The sequence below is a fragment of the Furipterus horrens genome, unplaced genomic scaffold (genome assembly GCF_987537825.1).
Source record: "Furipterus horrens unplaced genomic scaffold, mFurHor1.1.pri manual_scaffold_10, whole genome shotgun sequence".
NCBI classification, from domain to species: domain Eukaryota; kingdom Metazoa; phylum Chordata; class Mammalia; order Chiroptera; family Furipteridae; genus Furipterus; species Furipterus horrens.
The window spans coordinates 24679261-24702771 of NW_028327180.1; the positions used below are offsets into that span (position 1 = coordinate 24679261).

Below are 23511 nucleotides of genomic sequence, written 5' to 3' on the forward strand. Positions count from 1 at the left end.
CCATTTTTAGAAATTTACTAGGTTTTCCTCGTAAAAGGATGCTGGCTGAGGAATAATATGAACATCGTATCAACTGAATGTCTAGACTGGGAGTTCCTTCCATCCCATCTTATTTTTGTTGCTAATTCTTTTTAAAGCATACATATTATCCTATCTTAAAATCACTTTAATGTAGTAAGGAAGAATGTGATAGGGTTTTTAAAAAGCATCAAAAAAATGTTGCCAATATATTTTAACATTATTTTTTATGTATATGTTTTATCTAAACACAGTTTTGAAATCCCAAATCCAGTTAAAAAAGAGAAAGATCCTAACACAGTGTTTAACCAGGAAACTAGTTTCCCAATTTTCTTTAAATTAGTTAAAAGAATTTGAAGTGATTTCCTCATGGTAATTGTTGGTTAAATACAGATCACTGTGACTCATTTGAAGTATCTTACTCATTCCAATCAATATTTGGAGGGCTAAAATCTTACAATTCAAAGATGCTCCCCAAATTTCAGTAACATGGTATTATCATAGGTTGATTTACAAAGTTCAAGCACCAAACATGTAGATACTTGTCCCCTTTCAACTTTCTTTTTCATTTAACTGAATCCTGTAAATACTTATGATTATGAAGTCAAATTTATAATAAAAGTTATAACTTTTATACATATTTAAAGTTTTATACATATTTATAAAATGTATAACACACTATTATAAGTAGTTTGTGAAAGTGTTTTATTTTATAACTTTCTGGGGGGGGCAAAGAAAATGTCTTCACAGGAGTATTCTTACCACGATCATTTCAGAAGGTTCTAAAACAATGCATTCACAGCCACGCCTAAAGCTTCCTGCAGAACGCTTGCCAAAACTAGAAAAGAAAAAAAAGAAGATTTAAAAAATATAAATTGTGAATTTAAGCCAACCCTCAAGATTAATAAAAATAAAAACTAAAATAACTACAAGAAATACGCACTGGAGAAAGATTAACTATCTTTATTAATTATTTACACAGAATGACACAAAACCATCCAAACTGTTAAATTTCAGACATATATTCTTCTGGAAAATTCCAGCACAATGTTTTCATGTTAATAATGTAAGTAAAGGAGAATCAGTCTGAATGCATTTTGTGTTTGGCTGTTTTAAATTATTCCCTGTTAAGTGAAGCTTTACAATATTCCCAGAGGAATGGGGATTGAATCAATGGCAAACTATAAAAAATCCAAAGAAAATATAAAGTGTATGTAATCCTCCTCTATAACTTAAGTGGCTTAGGTTAAAATGTCTGTCACCTAAACAGTGTATTTCGTTTTCTAAATTTTCAAATCAATTTATGCTAAAATTTTAAGGAAAAGAATATTCAACTTAAGACTCTTTCCTTAGCCATCAAGGGATTAAGTGCACATGCGTCCTAAAAGCCCATTCCTCCGGAACGCTGCACTAGTGAGCTCAGGCACAGCACCTTTGCCCCATCTCTGAGAACTCCCATCTTAATACCAGAGCAGATTTATTTTCTCTGATGTAGCTATAATGACTAGAACCATAAAGAGAAAATCTTGGCCAAGCTCAGTAATCCTGACTTTCTCTGCTATTGCACCTCCCACTCCTGCTTATTTACTCCTTCAGAAATCCTCCCTTCCCTTCCCTCCAGTCAACATTTTAGTAACCGTTTTTAACAACCTATCTTGAGGGGGAAAATGAGAAAAAAATTCTTTCAAAGACATATTTTATCAAGCAATTTTTCCAAGTTAGACATTTTACGTGAGTCCTATGGATATCACTGTTTTGTTTATAATACTGTTTACAAATAGTGATACACAATGTATCAAACTTTATAATGAAAAAGTCATGTAAGATGAAGAGAATAGGAAAGTCAATATTTCCCTGTATCACTGTGATCTCTAGCAAACCAACTTGACCATTCTCATATCCTAAATTTTACTCATTTGTGAGATTATCAGATTAGACTAGGCCATCACTTAATTCCTTTCCTGCTCCAGAATTGTTTCTATGAAAATCAAAAAGAGAACCATACTAAGAATGATTCTAAAAGTTATTCTTTAAATATTCATATACATTCAAACATACATACTCACACAAACATACAACTGTCCCTTGGTGCCACTGTCAGAAATGGACAATTAGTCCTATCAAATGCATTCTTTTTGTTACTATGTCTCATAAGAAACTATACAGAGTGACTTACGGATTCACTGCAATCCTATTTAAATCCTAACAGCCTTTTCTGAAGAATGGGAAAGCTGATATTCACATGCATATGGAATTGCAAGAGGCTCTACTTAGCCAAACAATTTTGCAAAAGAACTAAGTCAGAGGACTCACTCCTCTTGATTTTGAAACTTACTATAAAGCTGCAGTAATCAAACAGTGTGGTACTGACACAGGACAGATAAAAATGAAATAAAATTGAAAGTTCACAAATAAAACTATATCTGTGGCCAACTGAATTTTGATAAAGTGTGAAGTTCACTGAATGGGAGAAGAAAGGTTTCTTAAATAAATGTGTGAGACAACATTATTTACACATGAGAAAGAATAAAGTTGGACTCCTACCTCTCACCATAAACAAAAATTAACTAAAAATGAAATCACTTACATAAATAGAAGAGCCAAAACCACAAAACCCTTGGGAGAAAAAAACATAGAGGTGAATAGTCATGACCTTAGATTTGGCAATGGATTCTCACACATGACACCAGAAGCAAAAGCAAAACAGACAGGACTGGATTTCATCAAACTTAAAAACTTCTGTGCATCAAAAGAACATCAAGAAACTGAAAAGACAATCTAGAGAATGGAAGAAAATATTTGCAAGTCATACATCTGAGGAGGGTTTAATGTCCTGAATATATAAAGAATTCCTAGAACTCAACAACAAAAAGACAAACAACCCAGTTAAAAACTGGGCAAAGGAACTTGAATGAAACGATAACAACTAGCAAATAAAAATATGAAAAGTTGAACAGAAACAGACTCATAGATGCAGAAAACAGATTGATGGTTGCCAGAGGGGAGGGGAGTTAGGGGGCTGGGTGAAAAAGGTGAAGGGTTAGGAAGTACTAATTAGTATTTAAAGACAGTAGCAGCCATGTAAAGCACAGCATCGGAAATACAGTCAATAATATTGTAATAGTGATGTATAGTGCCAGGTGGGTACTTGCAATATTGAGGGAGACAATAAGATATTGTCTAATACAAAATAATATTGAATGTAAACTGTAATTGAAAAATAAAATTTTAAAAATATGAAAAGTTGTTCAACATCCTTAGTCATTAAGGAAAAGCAAATCAAAACCACAATGAAATACATTCACACCTGATACTAAATGTAGATGAGACACTAGGATGACTATCAATTAAAAAATAATAACCAGTGATGAAGAGAATGCATAGAACTTGGAACCCTTGTGCTTTGCTGGTGGGAACATAAAATGGTGCAGTCACTGTAGAGAACAGTTTGGCACTTCCCCTTAAAGTTAAACATAGAATTACTATCAGAACCATCAATTCTACTGCTAAGCACTCAAAATACTGAAAACAGGAACTCAAACAGATATCTGCACACCAATGTTCATTTCAGCATTATTCACGATAGCCAAAGGGTGGAAAACAACAGAAGGGTCTACCAACATGCTACAACGTGGATAAGCCTTGAAAGCATTATGCTAAGTGGAATAAGCCAGTCACAAAAGGACTAACAGTGTATGACTACAGTCATATGAAATAGCTAGAATAGGCAAGTTCATAAAGAAAGATAGTAGACTCGAGGTTACCAGGGATTGGAGGAATGCTTAATAGTTACACAGTTCCTGTTTGGAGTTACAGAACTTAAGTTTTGGAAACAGTCAGTGATAGTTTGCACAACAGTGTGATTGTCATTAATGCATTGAATTATACACTCAAAATGGTTAACATGGCATATTATGTTTTGTGTGTACGTGTATATAAAAATATACTTAACAACAAAATTTTAAAAATCTTATATGACCAACTTATCAGGAGAATTTTTGTTTTAATGGCTCTACAGTTCTTGGCAAAATTTCAGGACTTGAACAAGTTGAAACTCTATGTTGAGCAAAGAACAACAAACCTTTCGGGACAAAGGAAAAGTTAAGTTTGTTACTGCTCTTTACCACTGATAAACCTTAACCAAGCTCTTTTCTATATTAATTAAGCAATGAGGTAATAGAGGTTGTAGTTAAAGGAAAACTAGGAAGAGACGAGAAAAAGAAAACAACTACTACTGAAATATTTTAAATCAGAATTCTGAACACAGTCAATTAAATCTACATTTTTCTTTCATCCAGCATTAATCCCATTTTTATTTTATCCTTGACCATAAATTAGAGGCCACCTCCATGACCTCATCTCTAATATACATGAGGAGAGAGAAAATTTTGCTTCCTCTTCCAAATAATCATTGGACACATATTATACAATCAATATAAACTCTGTAATCAGCCTAGAGCTTTCAAGAAACTCAGTAAATACAGACCCTATTCTAAGGAGCTTGTATTCTGCTGAAGAGGAGTACAAAAGAAGTTCTGATAACAGGCAGAACAGTGAGCATCATATGAGTTTAATGAAAATAATATCATATTTCCTCCTGCAAGTGCCTCACAAAACCAAAATGAATTTATAGAATTTCAGAATTGAGGAAAAACTTTAAACATTATATATTATATAGTAAAGGGTCTTCTCGGCATTCTTTCCCCTTTAGTTTCTCACCATAAAGTATGACATATCCTATGTGCTACATCAAAAGTCCTTAAATATTGTGGAATTAGAAAAAGGCATCTGATGATTATAATAGCACAACCCATACCATCCTACTCTTTCCCTGAGAACTGCCCCTCCAGCCCAGTTCTCATTTTACAACTGCAGCAACTAAGCCGAACTACCTAAAAGTTGGTTAAATCAGATGCCTGGAAACACAGACTCTGTTATTGACCTTACCCTTTCCCTTGCTTTCTTTGATAGCCCTATCCACATGCAATAACACGGAAGCCTGACGTCTGTTTATGAGGAATAGTTGCTGGACCTCTTCAGGAATACTGCTACAGTGCATCACATATACCCAAAGAGCACTGACCCCATGACACATGGAGGACAGAGGTCTTTTGGAAGGTGGATTCTCAGAGGTTGGCTAGGCTCACTCATTAGCTGGTTGAGTGAAAACTACAAATCAGTTTTTTGTAATTCAGGAGGTGATTCAAATTCAGCAAAATTACAAATGACCACCAAGAGCATGAAGGCTACCCTGGAATAGTCAAAGATCTGAATGTCAAATCTAGAAAAACCTAGCCTGGTCAGAGTTGCTGCCAGCACTTCAACCAGTACAACATCTGCTTCTTTGAAATGGCACTCATAATACCACATACCAAGATAAACAAAGATATTTTTAAAATCTAAACTCATTGATTTTTAAAGTGGCATAGCTTATTTTTTAACCTTGAATTAAAGTACTTTTACAAATTAATCATAGTCTTCTAGTAGTTATCTTTCTATGTGTACATACTTGTGTATTGTACAAGACACAGATATTAATACACATATAGGAATAACTGTCTTTCAAAAGCAAGCAAGATATAGGTAACAGTTATTAGTGAGATTTGGCCTGAATATTTAGAAACCTGTTAGCCCTTTCTATACTAGATATCAGCTTTTCATAAAAGGCTACAAAATCAGAGAGAAAGAGATAGGGAAAGACAGAGAGGTATGCTATATATTTTGAAAGAATGCTGACAGTCTTCTGGTTCTACACAGTATAAAAATTTTAATTATTATAGTCTACTTTAAATCCTTCTAAATAGTTCTGTGTGAATACACTGTACAGCCTGGCTGTCAAGTATTCAACCTCAATGTATTTCAGAATGTCCTTATAATCTTACATTAAACAAGCAAAGATGACAACTTAAAGAGTGATGTAGATTCACTTTGGGTCAATCTATTGATTCTCAGAGATATATATATATATGAAAACTCACAGCAAATGATTAATGACAAGACCATTTACAACATAACAAGGAGATGATTCCTAAATCCTCATATTTCCTTAGTACAACTAATTTAGGAATGGTTCCTTCAAAAACAGTTTATCAATTCAGAGTTTCATTCCTGTTAAATTGAACTTCTGCTAAACTTCAGTACGGTACAAATAAGAACTACAACTTGTTCCTAAAATTGAAGTAAAATAAGTTCAATATTTTTACAGGTACAAAATTGAATGCCTTTATAATACCAAAAATATGCAGACAAAAAAATTACCAAAAGTAACTCGTCTTTTATGTAACGCAAAATAGAGAAAAGAATTGAAGAGCCTGGGAAACTTTCTTTCAAGTTCGAAGGACACAACAAGAAAGGGAAAATGTTGGAGAATACAGTCTTACCTAGTTTTCATAAATACCCATAGGTAACCACACACCAGACAGGGTGTCGCAAGCTCTTACTTGGATAAGGCCGTCCTGTTCTAAGTTCTGTGACCACATTTTCCCCACCCAAATTGACTCGAGAGCACTTTCTACCAATGTGACTTTCCACAAAAGACAGTTGCTGAGCACAGAAGCCTCTTCTATCTGTGCCCCTAAACGTGCCCTTTGTATGGGCCTCCACATTCTTGCTGAACGTCAGAACTGTCCAGAGGAATGCAATGCCTCAGTGCTGGAATGTAAACGTATTCATGTCAGACTACCCTGTGGGGGAACATGCAGCAAGCAAACTGAGATTACACTGGGAGGCAATCCTGATAGACGAAACAATTAAAAATGGGATACTCTAAGATACAAATTTTTCATACCTTCTTTTCTAGAAAACGATAAGCAGTTCACTTTTCTCCGTTGAAATCTAAGGAAATGAGTGAGATGAGCTCCTAAACCAAAATCTACATATTTATTTTGGACTTGCAAAAATATTCACATGACATTGTCTTTAGATAGCAGAAGAACCATTAACTTTAAGAAAGAAAAAAAAAAAACTAACAGGAAACTGCTGACGCCATCAATTCCATTCTCAAAAATCACTACAATATACAGGAATAAATTATAAGAGGAAAGTGGTTTGAAAGACTTAGCATTAAAATGCATTTAATCTTTTAAAATATTTTATCCTCACTCATTAGTTCAACAACAACAAAAAGGAAAGAAACAGCTATTTAAAACAAAAAACATACACATACCAAGCACACACGTACACTGCTGTGTGCAAATCACCAGCTGATTATAAAGTATGGCCTTTAGCAGGCTCACACTGCAGTACTCACTACTTGGGAAAACTAAACATACAATTAAGCATCCCGAAATTTCTTTCAAGGCTCATTTAGAAATATTCTAACAATCATCACCCTGCACAAACTAGCAGAGCTTTGTTCCTCTGCGCAGTGATTCTCAACATTTAACCCTGGCTTATACAACTAGAGCACAAGGAAAAAAAAATTTACAAGCGAAGGCCTCCTAGCTGTATTTTTCCCCTCTGTTCATTTTTCAGTAGCCTGTTGTCTCTTTAACTCCAGAAGTACTAGACATTTGATATTTATGCTAGTTAACATTTTAATTCTTAAAAAAAAAAAAAAATCTAACCTGCACTGTCTTCAATAGTGTCTTTGAAGCACTAGCAACAGCAATGGCACTGCCACCGTCTAGAGGAGCTCTTTTCTCTGCGGCAGTGAGCGCTCCCCATCTCCCAGCGTGGTTTCTCTCAGGGAGTCCACGCGGCTGGGGCTGGAGCAGAGCGCCAACATTCCTTCTGACGGCTAATTTCCTGCTCCGATGACCCACCCACCCCTCCTGGCTGCAGTTATGTGGTAAGCATGTAGTATGGGCACTGTTTCCGCATACCAGCCTCATGACCTCAGCGGCTGCCTGACAGACGCTCTTTATCAATTTCTATTAATTCATTATCTACTCTCTTGTAAGTCAAGGGCAAGTAGGAAAATCTGCAATGTCTGCTCTCCTCAGAGTCTTCAAGGTCAAATGCTTAGATGTGCTCAGCAGTGCAATTTTGTTATGGAAATTCACCCAAGCCGCGCTACACATGTTGCTTTCCACAAAAGGAATGCTGAGTTGGGTACCTGGCTGGAGGGATTACCATGGAAAAGATGAGCATAAATTTAAATCAAAACAACATGTGAGAAGTTGAAAGAGGCTGCTTTTCGTCTTGTTTTTTTCCCTTCAGGAGTAAAAAGGTGGATCTTACCTCAGCTGTGCTGGGGTGAAGAGAGCTAGCAGTTTCTCTCTCTTGCCACAGTCTAACCCAGCAAAGGACCGTGGGGTGATGGTGACTACTCTTTGGTAGTGGTCATGTCCTCGTGACCACACTGCTAGGGAACAGCTCAGCTAAACTGATCTGCTGCTATCAGTCTGCACAGTGGCACAAACAGGTCTCTGCTGATCACAGTGCTTTGTACACAGATGGCAGCGGATCAGTTTGTGTACAAGTTACGGCCCATAACAGCTTTCCCCTTTAGCATGTAGGCACACGCCTCGTCCAAATGCCTTTGTTACGTGTTCACATTTCATTGTGCACAGCTCACCAAGTGTGTGTTGAAGAGACAAGGAAGCGTAGCTCTAAAATGACCTAATTTTTATGAAATTCATTAAAGAGGTAAAACAAACAATTACATTAAGAAATAACCAAACTGATGTAATCTGTCAATGAGAAAATTGGTAGATGAATTCAAATAAATGGTTGAGATTGGCCCCAAACCAGAAAGAACCTGAGTTGATCTAAAGAATCAAATAACAGGGGAAAAAATTGGAACTATTGTAACAATATAATCAATAAAATATACTTTTTATAAAATAAATAAAAAGAGCCCTATGATAACAAAGTCAAAAAAAAAAAAAAAAAGAATCAAGTAACATCTCAAGAATGGCAACCAAACATCTGATATTTTTTAGAGTCTTATATGAATGACACCAAAACCCTGCCCACCAGCCTCCCCAAAACCTGGCCCAGACCGTAAAAGCAGCTGAAATTACAGGCATGTCTTTGTAAGAGAGAACCTCAACAATAATTCAGGCCACTTTGATAATGCAGCATTCATAATTTTTGAAAGTTAAAAAACACATTTCCAAAAAAGGAAAAGCAAAAACTCTCACATATATGCAATTTCTTACAAAGATATCAAGTTATAAAATGTCAACTTATTTAAAGCATCCGAATGAAACATGGACATTTCTCGTGAGCCATATTGATCTTGTTTCACTTTGTTTTGCAGGTTATTTTTCCTTCTAATTCTGCTCATAAGTAACACCGGCAATACTGTTTAACCTCTGTTTCAGATCTTCCCTTAAAGACTGAGGTGGTTAAAATTTACTACTTATCATCAAAAATAAAATGCTTACAAATAAACGTGATAAAGGATTGTATACTAAAAACTACCAACCTTGAAAAAGGAAGTTATATAACAAACAAATTATGAAATACAGCATGTTCATGGTTTGGGGGGGCTCAATAATGTTAAGACAGCAAGCCTTCCAAAAGTGACCTATAAGTTCAGTGCAATTCCAATCAAACCCTAACAACATCTGACACTGACAAGCTGATTTTAAAATTTATATAGAATGGCAAAGACATAGAAAAGCTATAACAATTTTGATAAAGAACACAAAAAATTTCAAAAGTTACTATAAGACAACACAAATGAAGATAATGTGATATAGGTGTGACGTGTACCTTTAGAACATAAGAGATTTCAGAAACAGACATGAACAACTATGGTCAATTGATTTTTAAGAAATGTGCCAAGGTACATGAATAAATTTAAATTTTTTTTTCAATAAATGATCCTAAATATCTGTATGGAAAAATATAAACCTCAACCCTTATACCATACACAAAAATTAAACCAAAATGAATCTCATCTAAATGAAAAAGCTAAAACAATTTATTTTCTAGAACAAAACCATGAGAAAACCTTTTTAATATCAGGTTAAGAAAAGATTTCCTAAACAGGACACCAAAAGTACAAACTATAAAAGAAAACACTAACATAATGGATACCATTAAGATGAAAAGTTTTTGCTTTTAAAAGGCATAGTTAAGAAAAAAGTGGAGAGGGGATCCAAGACGGTGAAGTAGGTGGGAGTTACATTCACCTCTTCCCAGGACCAAACTGGAATTACAACTAAAATATAACACAATCAGTCTGAATAACCAACTAGTTGAACAGAAGTCTTACAACCAAGTATTTACAGAAGTAGGAATGGTGGAGACAAAAGGGCTGGCCCCACACCCATATGTGGTCATTGAGACTGAGAACCTGAAGGGATATCCCAGCTGCAAAGGTCCCCCCATATGTAGTCATTGAGACTGAGAACCTGAAGGGATATCCCAGCTGCAAAGGTCCCCCCAAGAGGCGTGAGGTCTTAACCCCAAACCGGACTCACCAGCCCATAGCACCAGGCCCGAAGGGGTACCCACATAACATGTGGCTGTTATCAGAGAGCATTCTGCCTCTTAAAGGATCAGCACACAAACTCTCATTTGCCCGCACTCACTCTGGACTCCAGTGGAGGGAGGCAGCTCTGAGCAGACTGGAATCCAGCTAGAAGAGACTGGGTTGTGTGGCTCTGAGGAGACAGCTGAAGGGACAGCCCCCAGGGTCCCTGTGCTGAAGACACATTTCCTGGGTTGAGCACTCCCCTCCACACAGCACCAGCCTGAGGGAATGCAATAGCCCAACCCTCTCCCCTCCCACCATGCCCAGCTCACACCCTGCACAAGAGTCTGCTGCCTGTATCAGACGTCCAGGAGACTCATGTGGTGTCAGAGACTGAGTTGTGTTGCTCTGGGGTGGGACCACACCCCCCAACACCTGATCATGCTATACCCCTGAAACTAATACAAAATAATATGGAATGTAAACTGTAACTTTTTTTTTTTAATAAAAAATCAAGAGAAAAAAGAAAGAGAAAAAGCAAGTCATAGATTGGCAGAAAATTTTTGCAAAATATATCCAACAAAGGAATTGTATCCAGAAAACATAAAGAACACTTACACGTCAATCACATTTTTTTAATGGGCAAAATTCATTTTTTAAAAATGTGTTGCAAATGGGTAAAGTAACATTTCACCAAAAAAGACACATGAGTGGCCAATAAACATTTAAAAAATTCCCCATAACACTGTCTTCAGAGAAATCATAATAAAACCACAGTGAGGTTACCACCGCATATCTACCAGAGTGGTGAAAATTATAACACTGACAACATCAAGTGTTGGAGAAGATGTGGAGCAGCCAGAACTCTGAGAAACTGCCAGGGGAATGAAAATGTTTCAGCCACTACGGAAATCAGTTTGGCAGTTTCTTAGCAATTCCACTCCTAGGTATTTATTTATTCAAGAAGTAATGAAAACATATGTCCACACAAAAAGACAGATGTTCTTGAATGTTCGGAGAAGACAAAAATTGAAAGAAACCCAAACCATTATTTTCAAATTAATGTTTTGTAAAAGATTAATACAACGTCACTTAAAAAATTCAATAGGACTTATGAAATCTACCTTTTACTTATATAAGAACTGGCAACACATTGCATGGCTTGCTTAAAACAGGCCTGTAGATAATTCTGCACCGGGATGGTCAGTGAAGAAAAATTTTAGTTGTTGAAGTCTGTCCTTATAAGCATCTCTTTCTTGCTTCTGTGTTCTCCCTATGTACCTACTACTCCACCATACCCTACTCTATCCCCAACATTCTTCAGGTGATCCAATGCCTATATCATCTCTCCATCCCCCTGTATCTCTCACCATCTGTCAAAGCATGTACCACAACATGCCTGAATCAAATATATTCATTTAAACTCTGATATCCGGCCACCTCATCCTCTTCATCTTTGGTTACAGCTATCAAAGGCATCTCTCTGCCAGAAACCCATGTTCAAAGCATCAGAACCATCTTTTACTCTGTCTTCTCCTTTGTCTGTAACATCCATCACCAAGTTCCATTAATTAATCCTTCTAATTTATTCCCCCATGTGACCCATTAACTTCTATTTCCATGAAAATACTAGTCAGCCCCTTAGCCTTGGCACACCAAAGCTATTTTGATAGGGTACCTGTCTCTGGCTCACATTTACCAAATCTTCCAGGATCCTCTCATTCTACTGACCTTAAAACTTCTATGGTTGGTTACACATTCGTTTCATAGTCATTAAATTAGCCCAGCCTCTCAGTTCTAATCTCAATGACCATGGCTTGTAAACTTTGAAAATGAGAGTGTAAGGTCCAATCCAGATCACAGCGAATGAAAATAATCTCTGAAGACGGAGACTCTATTTTACCCATCCTAAGGCCAGGTGAATCCAGTAACTAGCTCAGTTTGGAAACCTCTGTCTTGGTCAATTATCATTCATAGTCTTGCCCATGTTATCTTCCATTTTTACTACAAACACTAGGACTCTAAAACAGTGTCTTTTCTACTTAGCGTTCCACAAGCATATTCTTAGAAAAATTAAAACTCACACTTCTTGGGCTTGAGTAGTTATCAGGTATTCAAAAGACAATAATTATATTATACTCTGACATTGATAATCAATGGAAAAAAATCTCTTTAGCCACAATGATGATTCCATACACAAATAACTACATATATAGATTTTTTTTAAGTTCACTTAAATGAGGTAATGATTATAAAACCTAAAGACACTGTTCACAGAAACTCCTCATTTTGTGTTTCCAAAATTAAAGTTAAAATTCAAGATCAGGTGATAGAGTGGTAAATTGAAATGACCTTAATATTCTTAATAACAACTACTTATTATTTTATACCATGTAATCCATCATACCAGAAAACAACCTCTGAGATATATATACATATATAAATCCTGAAATACATATGATTTAGACTGATTAAATGAATTACTCTCAACTTAAAGTTTTCCTATTTGAATAACTGAATTAAGTATCAATACTAAATGATATTTTTTTTAATTCACCTTAATGAAGCAAAAATTAAGTTTTTACTGATTTATATTTTTCTTTTATTTTTAGTTGAATTTATTGGTTATAAAATTATATAGGTTATAAGCGTACACTTCTATAATACATCATCTGTATATTGTATTGTGTGTTCACCCAAAAAAACAATTTTCTAAAAAATAAGTTTTTGAAAGATTCTGACCACTGGCCTAATTTTTTTTAATTATATAAATGTGTTTAATTAAGAAATAACAAAGATATCTTTTTTAAATTAAAAAAATCTTTTTCAATTACAGTTTACATTCAATATTATTTTGTATTGATTTCAAGTATACAGCATAGTGTATATTTTGCAAAGTGTTCCCCCTGGTATTTCCAGGACCCAAGAGGCACCATAGATAGTTATTACAGTATTACTGACTATATTTCCTGTGCTTTACTTCACATCCCCATGACTACTCTGTAACTACTAATCTGCACTTCTCCATCCCTTCACTTTTTCCACAGAGTCCCCCAACCCCTCCCCTCTGGCAACCATCAGTCTGTTCTCTGTATCTTTGAGTCTATTTTGTTTGTATATTTTTTTTCTAGATTCCACATATAACTAAACTCTGAGTCTGTTTCTGGTTATAACAGTTATATATAATGAAACTAACACACTAAGCAGTTTATAGCTATAAAACAGAAAGTATGCCATAGAGAAAAAATAAAGTAAAAAATATCCTGAAATATCTGACTAAAAAAAATTTAGACAAAGGTATAACTTAGAACATAGTTATTTGATGTTTCTGTAGATCTATAATACATGAATATTCAATTTCAGAAAGTTTTTTGATATTTAATTGTAAAAACATATAACCCCTATGAGACCATAAATGTGTGGCAAAAGTAAGAAACATCTAAGGAAAATAATATTTTTTAATATTTTGGACTTATAGTTCATATTCTAATCAGCAATAAATATTAAGCAGATCATTTTTAAATCCATATTATATTTAAATTCTAACACAAATAGATATACATTTCTAAGCTATTACTTCACATTACATATTTCAACTGTTTTTATTGTTTAATAGTTTTAAACCATTTTCAGTACATCCAAAAAATAAAGTTGGACAGATAACATAGAAAAAATTTATTTTAACATTCAAATATAAATTTTGTTAGTTTTATTTAATTATAAATGTATTTATATTATTTATATATGTGTGTACATATATGTGTATATATAATTTAATTCACGATAAAAATAAAAGAGGGTCCCTGAATTATGACTAATTAAAAATTTAGGTTTTATAAAGACATTCCAATTTTACCAAGTATAATTGCTTCACATATCAATCTCTTTTGACAATATCTTCCTCTTGTTATTTTGTTAGTGTTCCCAATATTGAAAGTACGCTTCTTTAAACAAAAACAAACTTAGTTGCTATATATGTAAGAGACTTTGAATTCATAAGCTAAAACAGTAACTCACACATTCCTCCAAGCCACCTCTACCCCCGAAACACTAGCAAGAATTGTGAATTCCTTTATACCTAGCAGCAGATAAACCATTCAAACATCCTACTGAGAAACACAATATTGTATTTCATTGACACACACCAGACTTCAATACCTCCATGAAAGATAATAATATTTACTTCTGCAATAAAAATCCAAACATTACTACAAATACAGAGTTCCACGGAGAACTCACGCATTTACACCAAGGGTCACAACGACAAATTCCCTGATTGAACACCTCAAGCAACAGATGACCTGTGATACCACATCCACTATACACACAAAAAGAGCAGAGTCCTTCTCCTTAAGGCCACGTACTTACTTTGTTAAGACACTTCAAAAGCCAGCATTCCCAGGATTGAGAAAGCTTACATTTATGTACAGCACATCTGTGAAGTTGTAGTTATAGCAACCAAATTCCCAACTTGATCCAGCAATTGAACTCCCTCTCCAGAGAACAGTTTCACTCTGTGCATCAGGTATCACATCAGAAATTGATTTTAAAGGGGCAGGGGTGGTCTGAAAAAACTCATAATCATGATAGTTTTCCAGGATGAAGATGTTTCATACTGAAGCAGAAAGCACAATGAATCCCTGAAGAAGGGACATATTCCATTTTTTCATTTATATGTATTATTCTATTCCTTTATTAGAGATCTATCTTATCTCAAATTTAACACAGAATATAGTTACATCAAGTGCAACTAAATTCTCCCTTTAATACATCAACTCTAGTCAAACCAAGTTCACGTGCGTCATAACTTTATTTGCCTTATTTGGAACTCTTTCCCAGAACAGTCTTAAAATCTTTACTATATAGCTTTACTTTCTATGTGTCATGGGAATATCTGGACTTGAGTCAACTTTAGGTAGGACAAAGAGGAATTACAGATGATGCAAGACTTGAAGGAGTGTGGCTAAGCTCATGTGGAGTGTGAGCCTGGGGCTCAGGGGAAGAATGATCTAGCAAAGACAGACAATGAACAAACTAAAAGAATGTGAGGGAAAACTAAAGAGCAAATATAACAGAGGCTGTTGGTTGTCTACTGCAACATCCATTCTCCTCTTCTTCCTTAGAAAGATATTTTTAAATCACTATTTTTAGTGGGGCTCATTGCATCTCAGAATAAAACACTATGCGTCTCAGGCTCCTGGGTGGCCTGAAGTGGCCATATGACTACACTCTGGACGAGCTATAAAAAGAAATGTCTCCCAAAAATCCGATTTGGAAAGAAGGAGACACTTCTGCTCTTCCGCCTTTCCTCCTGCTTCTAGCTTCCACAGCAGACCTGACAGCGGAGCTCGCCAGCCATCCTGCACTGTGAGCCTAAAGGTGGAAGCCATGTGCTAGCAGAAGCAGAGAAGAAAGATGGAAGCTTGCAACCTGGAGCCACCAGACTCTCCTGGACCATCTATCTACCTTCAGGGTTCTGGTACAGGAGAGGTGAATGAGCTCCTGCAGTGTTTATGCAATTGTTTTACACGACCAAAACTAGTTGTAATGAATACAGCAGCAAAATGATATCCAGGTACCATTTCCCCCTCTTCTGCACCCCTGCACAGATGGACGAGCACCAGCTTCTCGTGAACTTGCGCAGACTCCTTCTTCCATTAGGCTGCAGCCTCATCTGTGCCGACTTTTCTTCTCTACATTAACCTGACATCCGATACGTCATAGGTCCCTGAATTGTTATTTTTTAAAGGGAGTATGTTAGCATGATACTATTAAAATCTTTTTCAAAGTAACTCTTAAAAGGGCAAGTTAAAATATAATCCTGAACCAAGATGATTCACCGATTATTTATTAAATGCCTGCTATGTACCAGGCACTGAGGAGGCAAATATACATTATACAGACCATGCTCTTGAAAATCTTAGTTTGGTACATATATCACAGGATTGATCTGACAGGAATTACAAGAATGGGGCTCCCAAAGTAAATAAAACGTGGTGGATGGGTAGGGGCGGGGGTGGCAACAGTGGAGTGGATATCCCAGGCAGCCCTGGAAAGGGATGCTCAGACAGCAATTATCAGCCTGGGTATCCGGAGAGGGAGCAAGGAGTAATGCAGGCTGAAAACACATTTTGAGCTGCCCTATACCCCTCACTGAGGAGCCTGGATTTTATCTGTTTGGCAGCTGGAAGACATTTAAGCTCATTATGCACAGGATCAACAAGAGAAGGTCTGTTCTTCTTAACAATGACATGGTGACACTGTGGAAGGAGCCAAGGCATATGGGGAGCTACTTCAATAGAGGAAGTGACATTGGAACAAAGGCAGTGGAGAGGTGATACAGGCAGCTGACTGGATCCATACAGTCATTTCTAACTCTCAAGTGTTATTTACTAAAAAAAAAACAGCTGTCAGGGGACAAAGGAGAGGTCAGAACTGAGACTCACAGAAATTTCCACAGGAGGTGACAAACAGTTTATTAACGCCATTGGAGATAGGAAAAGCAGCAGGCCAAGCGACTTGCAGGTGCCTGGTGCATTCCAGATGTGGCATCTAGAGTGCAAGGGACATGGAGCAACTCACATAAGGATGCAGGTAGGTGTTCCACACACACCTTTCACCCCTGCACCCTTCTCTCCCTTCAGTGTTTGCAAATGGCAAAGTACAGGTTCCAGCAACAGCCAACCTCCCACCTTCTCTGTGCTTGCCCCTTAAAGCTAAAAGCTGATAGGAAAAAGAAAGAAAAAAAACATAAATCTATGACAACAACTATCAAATGGGCACTTCTCTCTCTTTAAAACTCCTAAATATCCACCACTGAACCCCCAAATCGCCGGACCTCATCCTTTTACTCTAAACCTGTAAAAAAAAGTGGCATGATGCTCTGTCACTCTTTCCACAGCTAACAGCTCTCCACCTGTGGGTTTCATTCACCCCTGCAACGACCTCTCCTCTGTCCTGTCCTATCTATTTGCTCTTCTCTATTGGATCATTTGCATCAACATACAAACACGCACTAGCAGCTTCTAATTTTAAAGAAACAAAGCCCTCTTGATTTCACAACTCCCAGCCACCATCCCCCTCCCCCTGCTGTTCTTAACAACAAAATTTCTCGAAATGATGACATTTATCTTTGACCAGTCCTTATCTTCCATTGTCTCCTCAACCAGCTCCACCACCTCACTGAGTCAACTGGTGTGTTGACTCAGGTCACCTGTGACCTCCATGTTGCTAAATCCAAAGGTCACGTCTCCATTTTCACCTTACTGAATGACCCTGTGGCACCAGACAGACTGAGCCCTCTTCCTTCTCCAGGCACTTTTTAGTCTCCTGGCTCTGATGACACATGAGCATGATGTCTGTGTGTTTCAGCACCACACTCTAGGCAAGCACATAAAAGGCACCTAATATTTGTAGGACGAATGAGTAAGACAGAAGGATGCACATGTAAAGGATTGCAGGTGAGCAATGTAGAAGAGAGGTCAGGATAGAAAGGCTCATTAATATTAGTTAAGCATCAAGTTTAGGACGCTCTTGAGAAAGACATAACTAGTAGCCTAGGGTAATGTTTCATTCTAGATCTGCTTTAGTCATTGTGCTCATTACTTTTGATAATCCTTTTGGTAAACAACTCTTCTAAAATAGACAGTTTTTAGGACACTATCCCTTGTGGCAATTGGATTTTTTTTTTTTTTTTTTACACATTAGTATTTTAAAAGAACCATACAATTACCATTCATTCTTGATAACCATCTCTTTAACTTAGTAATTATTTAACATATGACGTGGAATACTTTGACAATCTTGATACAGATGTGTCAGTTTTTTTTAAAGCTACTGCTGGATTAGCTGTTGTGGGGGAGATAACTGTAGGAGACGGGTAAACAGTCAAGTCCAGCTGTGTGTGTGATAGACACACGCACACAACACACAAACATATTTATGCATCTATGTGTATATTCCAATCCAACTATACATTCAGTTATTCATTTATGTTTACATGTGTAGATCAAGTTGAATATTTTTAAGTTAAAATAGAAGTAACATTTCCATGAGTCCCCAGCTGACTATTTCCATTAGCTGGCCAACTACATACAGACCAGCTACTTCTCCAAAACAGTGTGATAACGGGCAGAATGGTACAGTGCCTGAGATCAGTAGTTCTCACACGGCTCACTAGCGCTGACCAAGTCTGCCATGCCATCATCCACTAACCTTAGGTCATTCCAAATATGAATTAAATAAAGTCTTACGCTTTCTCTTGGAAGGGAGGGAGGGGACAATTCTTCTCTTTTAAAGAAATAAACAACTTCTAATAATGCTGCCTATAAAGAAAACTTTTGTATCATCTCCCTTAATCCTGTTTCTTCCCATGGAAGGAAGAAATGTATGTAAGCTAATACATCATTTTTAAAACTAAGTGAGGACAGTTTTAAGATATTCTGTTTTTCCCAATCCTTCTTCAATAACCACTATTTCCTCTCCATGCTTATAATTTGTGCTCCCATTGCTGTGATTTTGCCAACATCTGAAAATAAATCTTACCTGTAATGTACAATTTCCACAACTCTGGCTTCTCTTCACACCTTTTGGATACATTTAATATCCAGTAAAGTTACCCACCCACTTCCATAACATAATTCATCAGTGAATTATTTTTAAAATGCCATACTCCCTTCTCCAATACGGTATCACATGATTTATAACAGATTTATACTCCTTCAAAGGTATGACTTTCTAATCCTATATAGCTCTTCACATGAACTAAGGAATACTATTCAAATGTGTCTTCGGTCCCTACTGCATACAGAATCATTCGTCCATTGTTTCACGCTCTTTCATTACTATAAAAACTACCAGTTCTCAGAGCAATCAATTAACTTATCATGTAGCACTGGCAAGCATAAAGTAGGCCTGTGATTTTTAAACTCAAGCAGCTCATTGTTTGTCATGTGAATCATAATGAGAATAGTATTTCAGCCTCTCAGAACTGATTAGTTCAATGTCTTGTTTCCCCACTTACCCTCATTAAAGCTGCCAGCTCTAATATAAAATGTGATCATCGAGAGTGCCGTAACATAACTGTCATTTTTAAATTGTGGATATATTTGGTATCAATAAAAGAGAAGCACTAATTGCAAATGGACGCAGCCAACATGGTACAAATTAGTGATGTACACATTCTCCCAATTTCCTGCCACTGTTACCTGAGACCTCATTTACTGACGCTCCAGCGAAGTTATGCAGCTTTGTAAAACAGACTCTCGTTAATGCCAAAATCACCAGTGCTTTCCCAACTATTTCATGCCTGAAACTGCACCTCTATTCTAGATCATCTGATCCTGTTTCATGCCCTACTGCTGCGCCATCACGTACGCTCTTGACTATGTCCAGATTTCACTTCCAACCACTGCCCAGCCACCGAAACCATAAAACCCATGCAAAATTCACTTCCTTAAGTGAAAGCCACGCTTGGTTACCAACCACATACATTAAAATAGCTCTCCCCATCTTGGAAGGGATTTTGCACTCTTAGGAGTCGTTGCTCTGTCAGTGTGTTCTGTACTGTTTAATGACACCTGGGCAATTTTTCCTGTTTCACATAAAACTACCTCATCTCCCCATCCAGGTATTAAGTTACATCACAGCAGGGAGGAGAGCATCCTGCTTCCTTTGTCTATTCCAAAACTTAATGTAGAGACCATGCAGTAAGTAGGAGTTAATTTTCAATTAATGTATTAAGTAACACGGACATATGCCTCCAAACTGAACTGTGACAAATCTATTTTAGAATGAGACAGAATAACCCATAAATATGAAAGGGGCCCATGGACCGATCGATCCTAACTGTTGATGGTATTTCATCCATCTCCACTGGCAGTGCTCGCCAGTTATGAGCACAATTTCTCATGACACTTGTTGCGTGCAGATGACTGCCTTGACACAGACTTGCAGCAAGACCCTCACGTCCATGCACTGGAAGCTCCACCCCTCTGTGCCTACTCCCTCTGGCTCCCAGGTTTAATTACAACCCTTCTCTTAGCAACTTCCAATTTCCTAGACTCATGGCCAGCCCAGGTTTACCTTTTCCTTCAACCTTATGCTCCTACCCTGGCACACACTGATAGGAAGTGAAGAGCTTGTTTACAAATTGCTCTGTTTGTGAAAAACAAAAAGTTTTTTACTATCAGAGCACTAAAGATATTGTTTATGATTAAATATGGTGTGCGTGATCATTTCTATTAAAAGGCCCTTTCTTGGAGGCCTCTATGGTAAAGCTGATTCTATTAAGAAAACCAGGTTCAACATTTCAATAGCAGTGATTATTTTCCAAGATTGTGACCAACATAAATTCAAAGAAGCATCTGTATAAGAATAATGCTTCATGTGTTAAATATCCAGTATTGTTTCTTGCGAATAGATGTAAAAATTACTTTTATAAGTAGAAAAAGATTCTATGAGTTAACATACAGGCCTAGGCAAATTATTTCTTCTCTAACAAATAATCCAAACAGCAGGCAAGCTGAAAGTTTAGAAACACAATCTAAACCTGTCTTTAATATCCAAATTAGAATTCTCATCCTTTCAAAGAAGCCAGCAGCCAAAAAATAACATTAATCTTAAGTTATTATACTGTGACTTGACTATGAAATAGGCTTCAGCATTTATAAAGCTGGGCAGTTTTAGAAGTGAGAAAATTTTAAGTATATAACAATTTTTATTGCAATGCCTTAAATACACTGATTTAGAGCAAAGCAGGGCAAAAAACATCATTAATATTTTCCCGCCCTTCTGCAGAACAAACCAAAAACTACAATAAGAAAACCATTTCCTAACCTGCAACTTTAGATAAGATTATTTTCATCTATTGTTTGCCAGCCCTACTGCCGTTGCAAATGATGCCTTTGAAAAAATTAGGTGGGCGGGGGCACAGCTTTTCAAGATACTTCATCGCCTTCTGACTGTCACATACACAGCATGTCACAGAACTGTGCAGCACACAACTTGCACAATGTAGTGACCACACTGCTTTGCCTACAAGCTTGGAAAAACACAGAGTTTACACCATATGGATATCATCTCTGGCAAATGCCCCCCCTCTCTGGCATTTTCCTAAACGAGAACCAGAATAACTTTTGTTGCACTCCTGAATTACCTTTGCTCACTATCTTTCTGATCATACAAAGAAACCAAATATATTTTTAAATAAGACTTCAGGAAAAGTATAACTACAAATCATACATTGCTTCAAGAATAAAAATTATACTTCAAATAAAGAGTTTAGCTCTATCTTTGGGCAACATTATATGTGACAACATTAAAAGAGGCATTATAGCCACTTGTACGAACACCAATGTTTCAAAACTTGATACATGAAGTAGATTTACAATAAAACTCATAAAAATGACATTTATATCACTGGAATTGCTTAGAGTGGGGAGGAGTAACTGTCACTGAAAGTCACAAAAAGTCATAAGCTCCATAAACGTTAAAAATCTTACCAAGGAATAATATTCGTTTGACCAACACAAGTAAAAATATGCAACCAAAATAATCTTTATCTAAAAAGAAAACAAAAATGTTTTTAAATAATGAAAACATAAAATGCTGATGTAAATGTCAATGGAGGAATTTAATAAAGCTAATGATATCTGGAAGCCAAATGACAGATTTCCTGCAATGTATAACACCCTTCTCACATGATGAAATCAGGTGTCAAAGCAATTTCATAAAAATTAGTTAAAAATATGAAACTTGTTCAAAGGACTCTGATTTATATCTCTTGACTGTTAAGGGTAAATTACCTGTCAAATTGAGTTGAAATTTTCAAGAATGATCAAATTACTTATCATATATACTGATAACCAATTTCTAGGCTGACATAATAAATACATGATTAATGTGGAGAATCATCTGTGAACTAGTTATTTTATAAAACCAGCACCTAACACCTAAGCCACATTATTCTTTAACCAAACCCCCCAGTGTTTTCTGGACAGAGAGCTATGAACGACTCGCTAATGTCAACCTTTCGGCACGGCACCAGCAGAGACTCTTCCACATTACAACAGTCTCAGCACTATTCCTAAGGCAACATCCCCAAAGGAAACAAACAACTTTGAGAGAGCAAATGTCACCAGGTGCAATATGAAGGAATAACCTATATATAGTATTAGCTTGTCATTCAGTCTGAAACACCATTCCTGCCCTCATCCCATTAAAGTACTAACTTGCAAGCATTTGACATGCAGCCAGAGAAAGGGTAACTCATGTCATCTTTTAAAATAATTAGACATAAGAGTCCAAAAACATGTGTTCATGAAATAGGTCTGAGCTCCAAGTCCTTAGAAAAACAGTTTTCTGAACATTGGGTTTCCTTTCCACAAGTGAGAACAAGCTGTCACGCTGAGGGTGGCTGGTAGTCAAGAAAGACCATCTCAGGCTCCTTCACGGTGCTACCAGCGTGGCCCATGGGCTGAATTTGTACAACGGACCTTGCAACAGGCTGTTGACGAAGTCACTAACCTCCATTCTCTTTAAGACGCGTCAATTTCAAATCCCGTTCATTATTGCATAACTTACCCTATGTAATTATTAACTAAACTATGGAAAGTTCAAAAACTGAACATTAAACAAAAGATGTATAAAGAGCAGGTCTCTACAAAGATTTTTTAATATTATGAGGCTATGCATATACAGATACACATTAATTGAAATAAGTAAGAAATTAAATTGTTTATAAAGTTCGTTCTTTAGCATGTAGAACATGTATATGGAAGATTATAGGACAAACTGAAATATTAAAGACTGATTACCTTGGATGAGAGATTTTTAGTAACGGTTTTCCTTTTCTTTATCTGTGATAATTTATATTTATATTATCGTTACATTTTATATTAAAATGATACGTAATTTTAAAAGATACCAATCCTTAAATATTCTTTGCCTACATCTCCTTCCAAGCTCAGAAATAGAGGAAGATGCAGTCTCCACAAAAGGCACCAAACAGCAGGTCCTCTATTTGAAGGGGTGGAAAAGTGTTACTTTCATCTCTCCATTCCTCTGGGAGACAGAATTCTGCAGTTACAGGACCTGTTTCACAGGCTCACTCCACGCTTCCTAGG

At 36.5% G+C, this 23511-nt stretch overlaps 1 protein-coding gene across 6 annotated transcripts in view; it reads right to left on the minus strand.

The window, feature by feature from the left end:
- The window catches only part of RAPGEF2 (Rap guanine nucleotide exchange factor 2), a 235440-nt gene that overhangs the window by 116523 nt on the left and 95406 nt on the right, over positions 1-23511 (minus strand). For all 6 annotated transcript variants that reach the window (XM_090288745.1, XM_090288741.1, XM_090288742.1 and 3 more), the window contains exon 5: positions 781-856. In XM_090288745.1, the coding sequence (XP_090144871.1) occupies positions 781-856 (76 nt within the window). The remainder of the gene's footprint in view (positions 1-780; positions 857-23511) is intronic.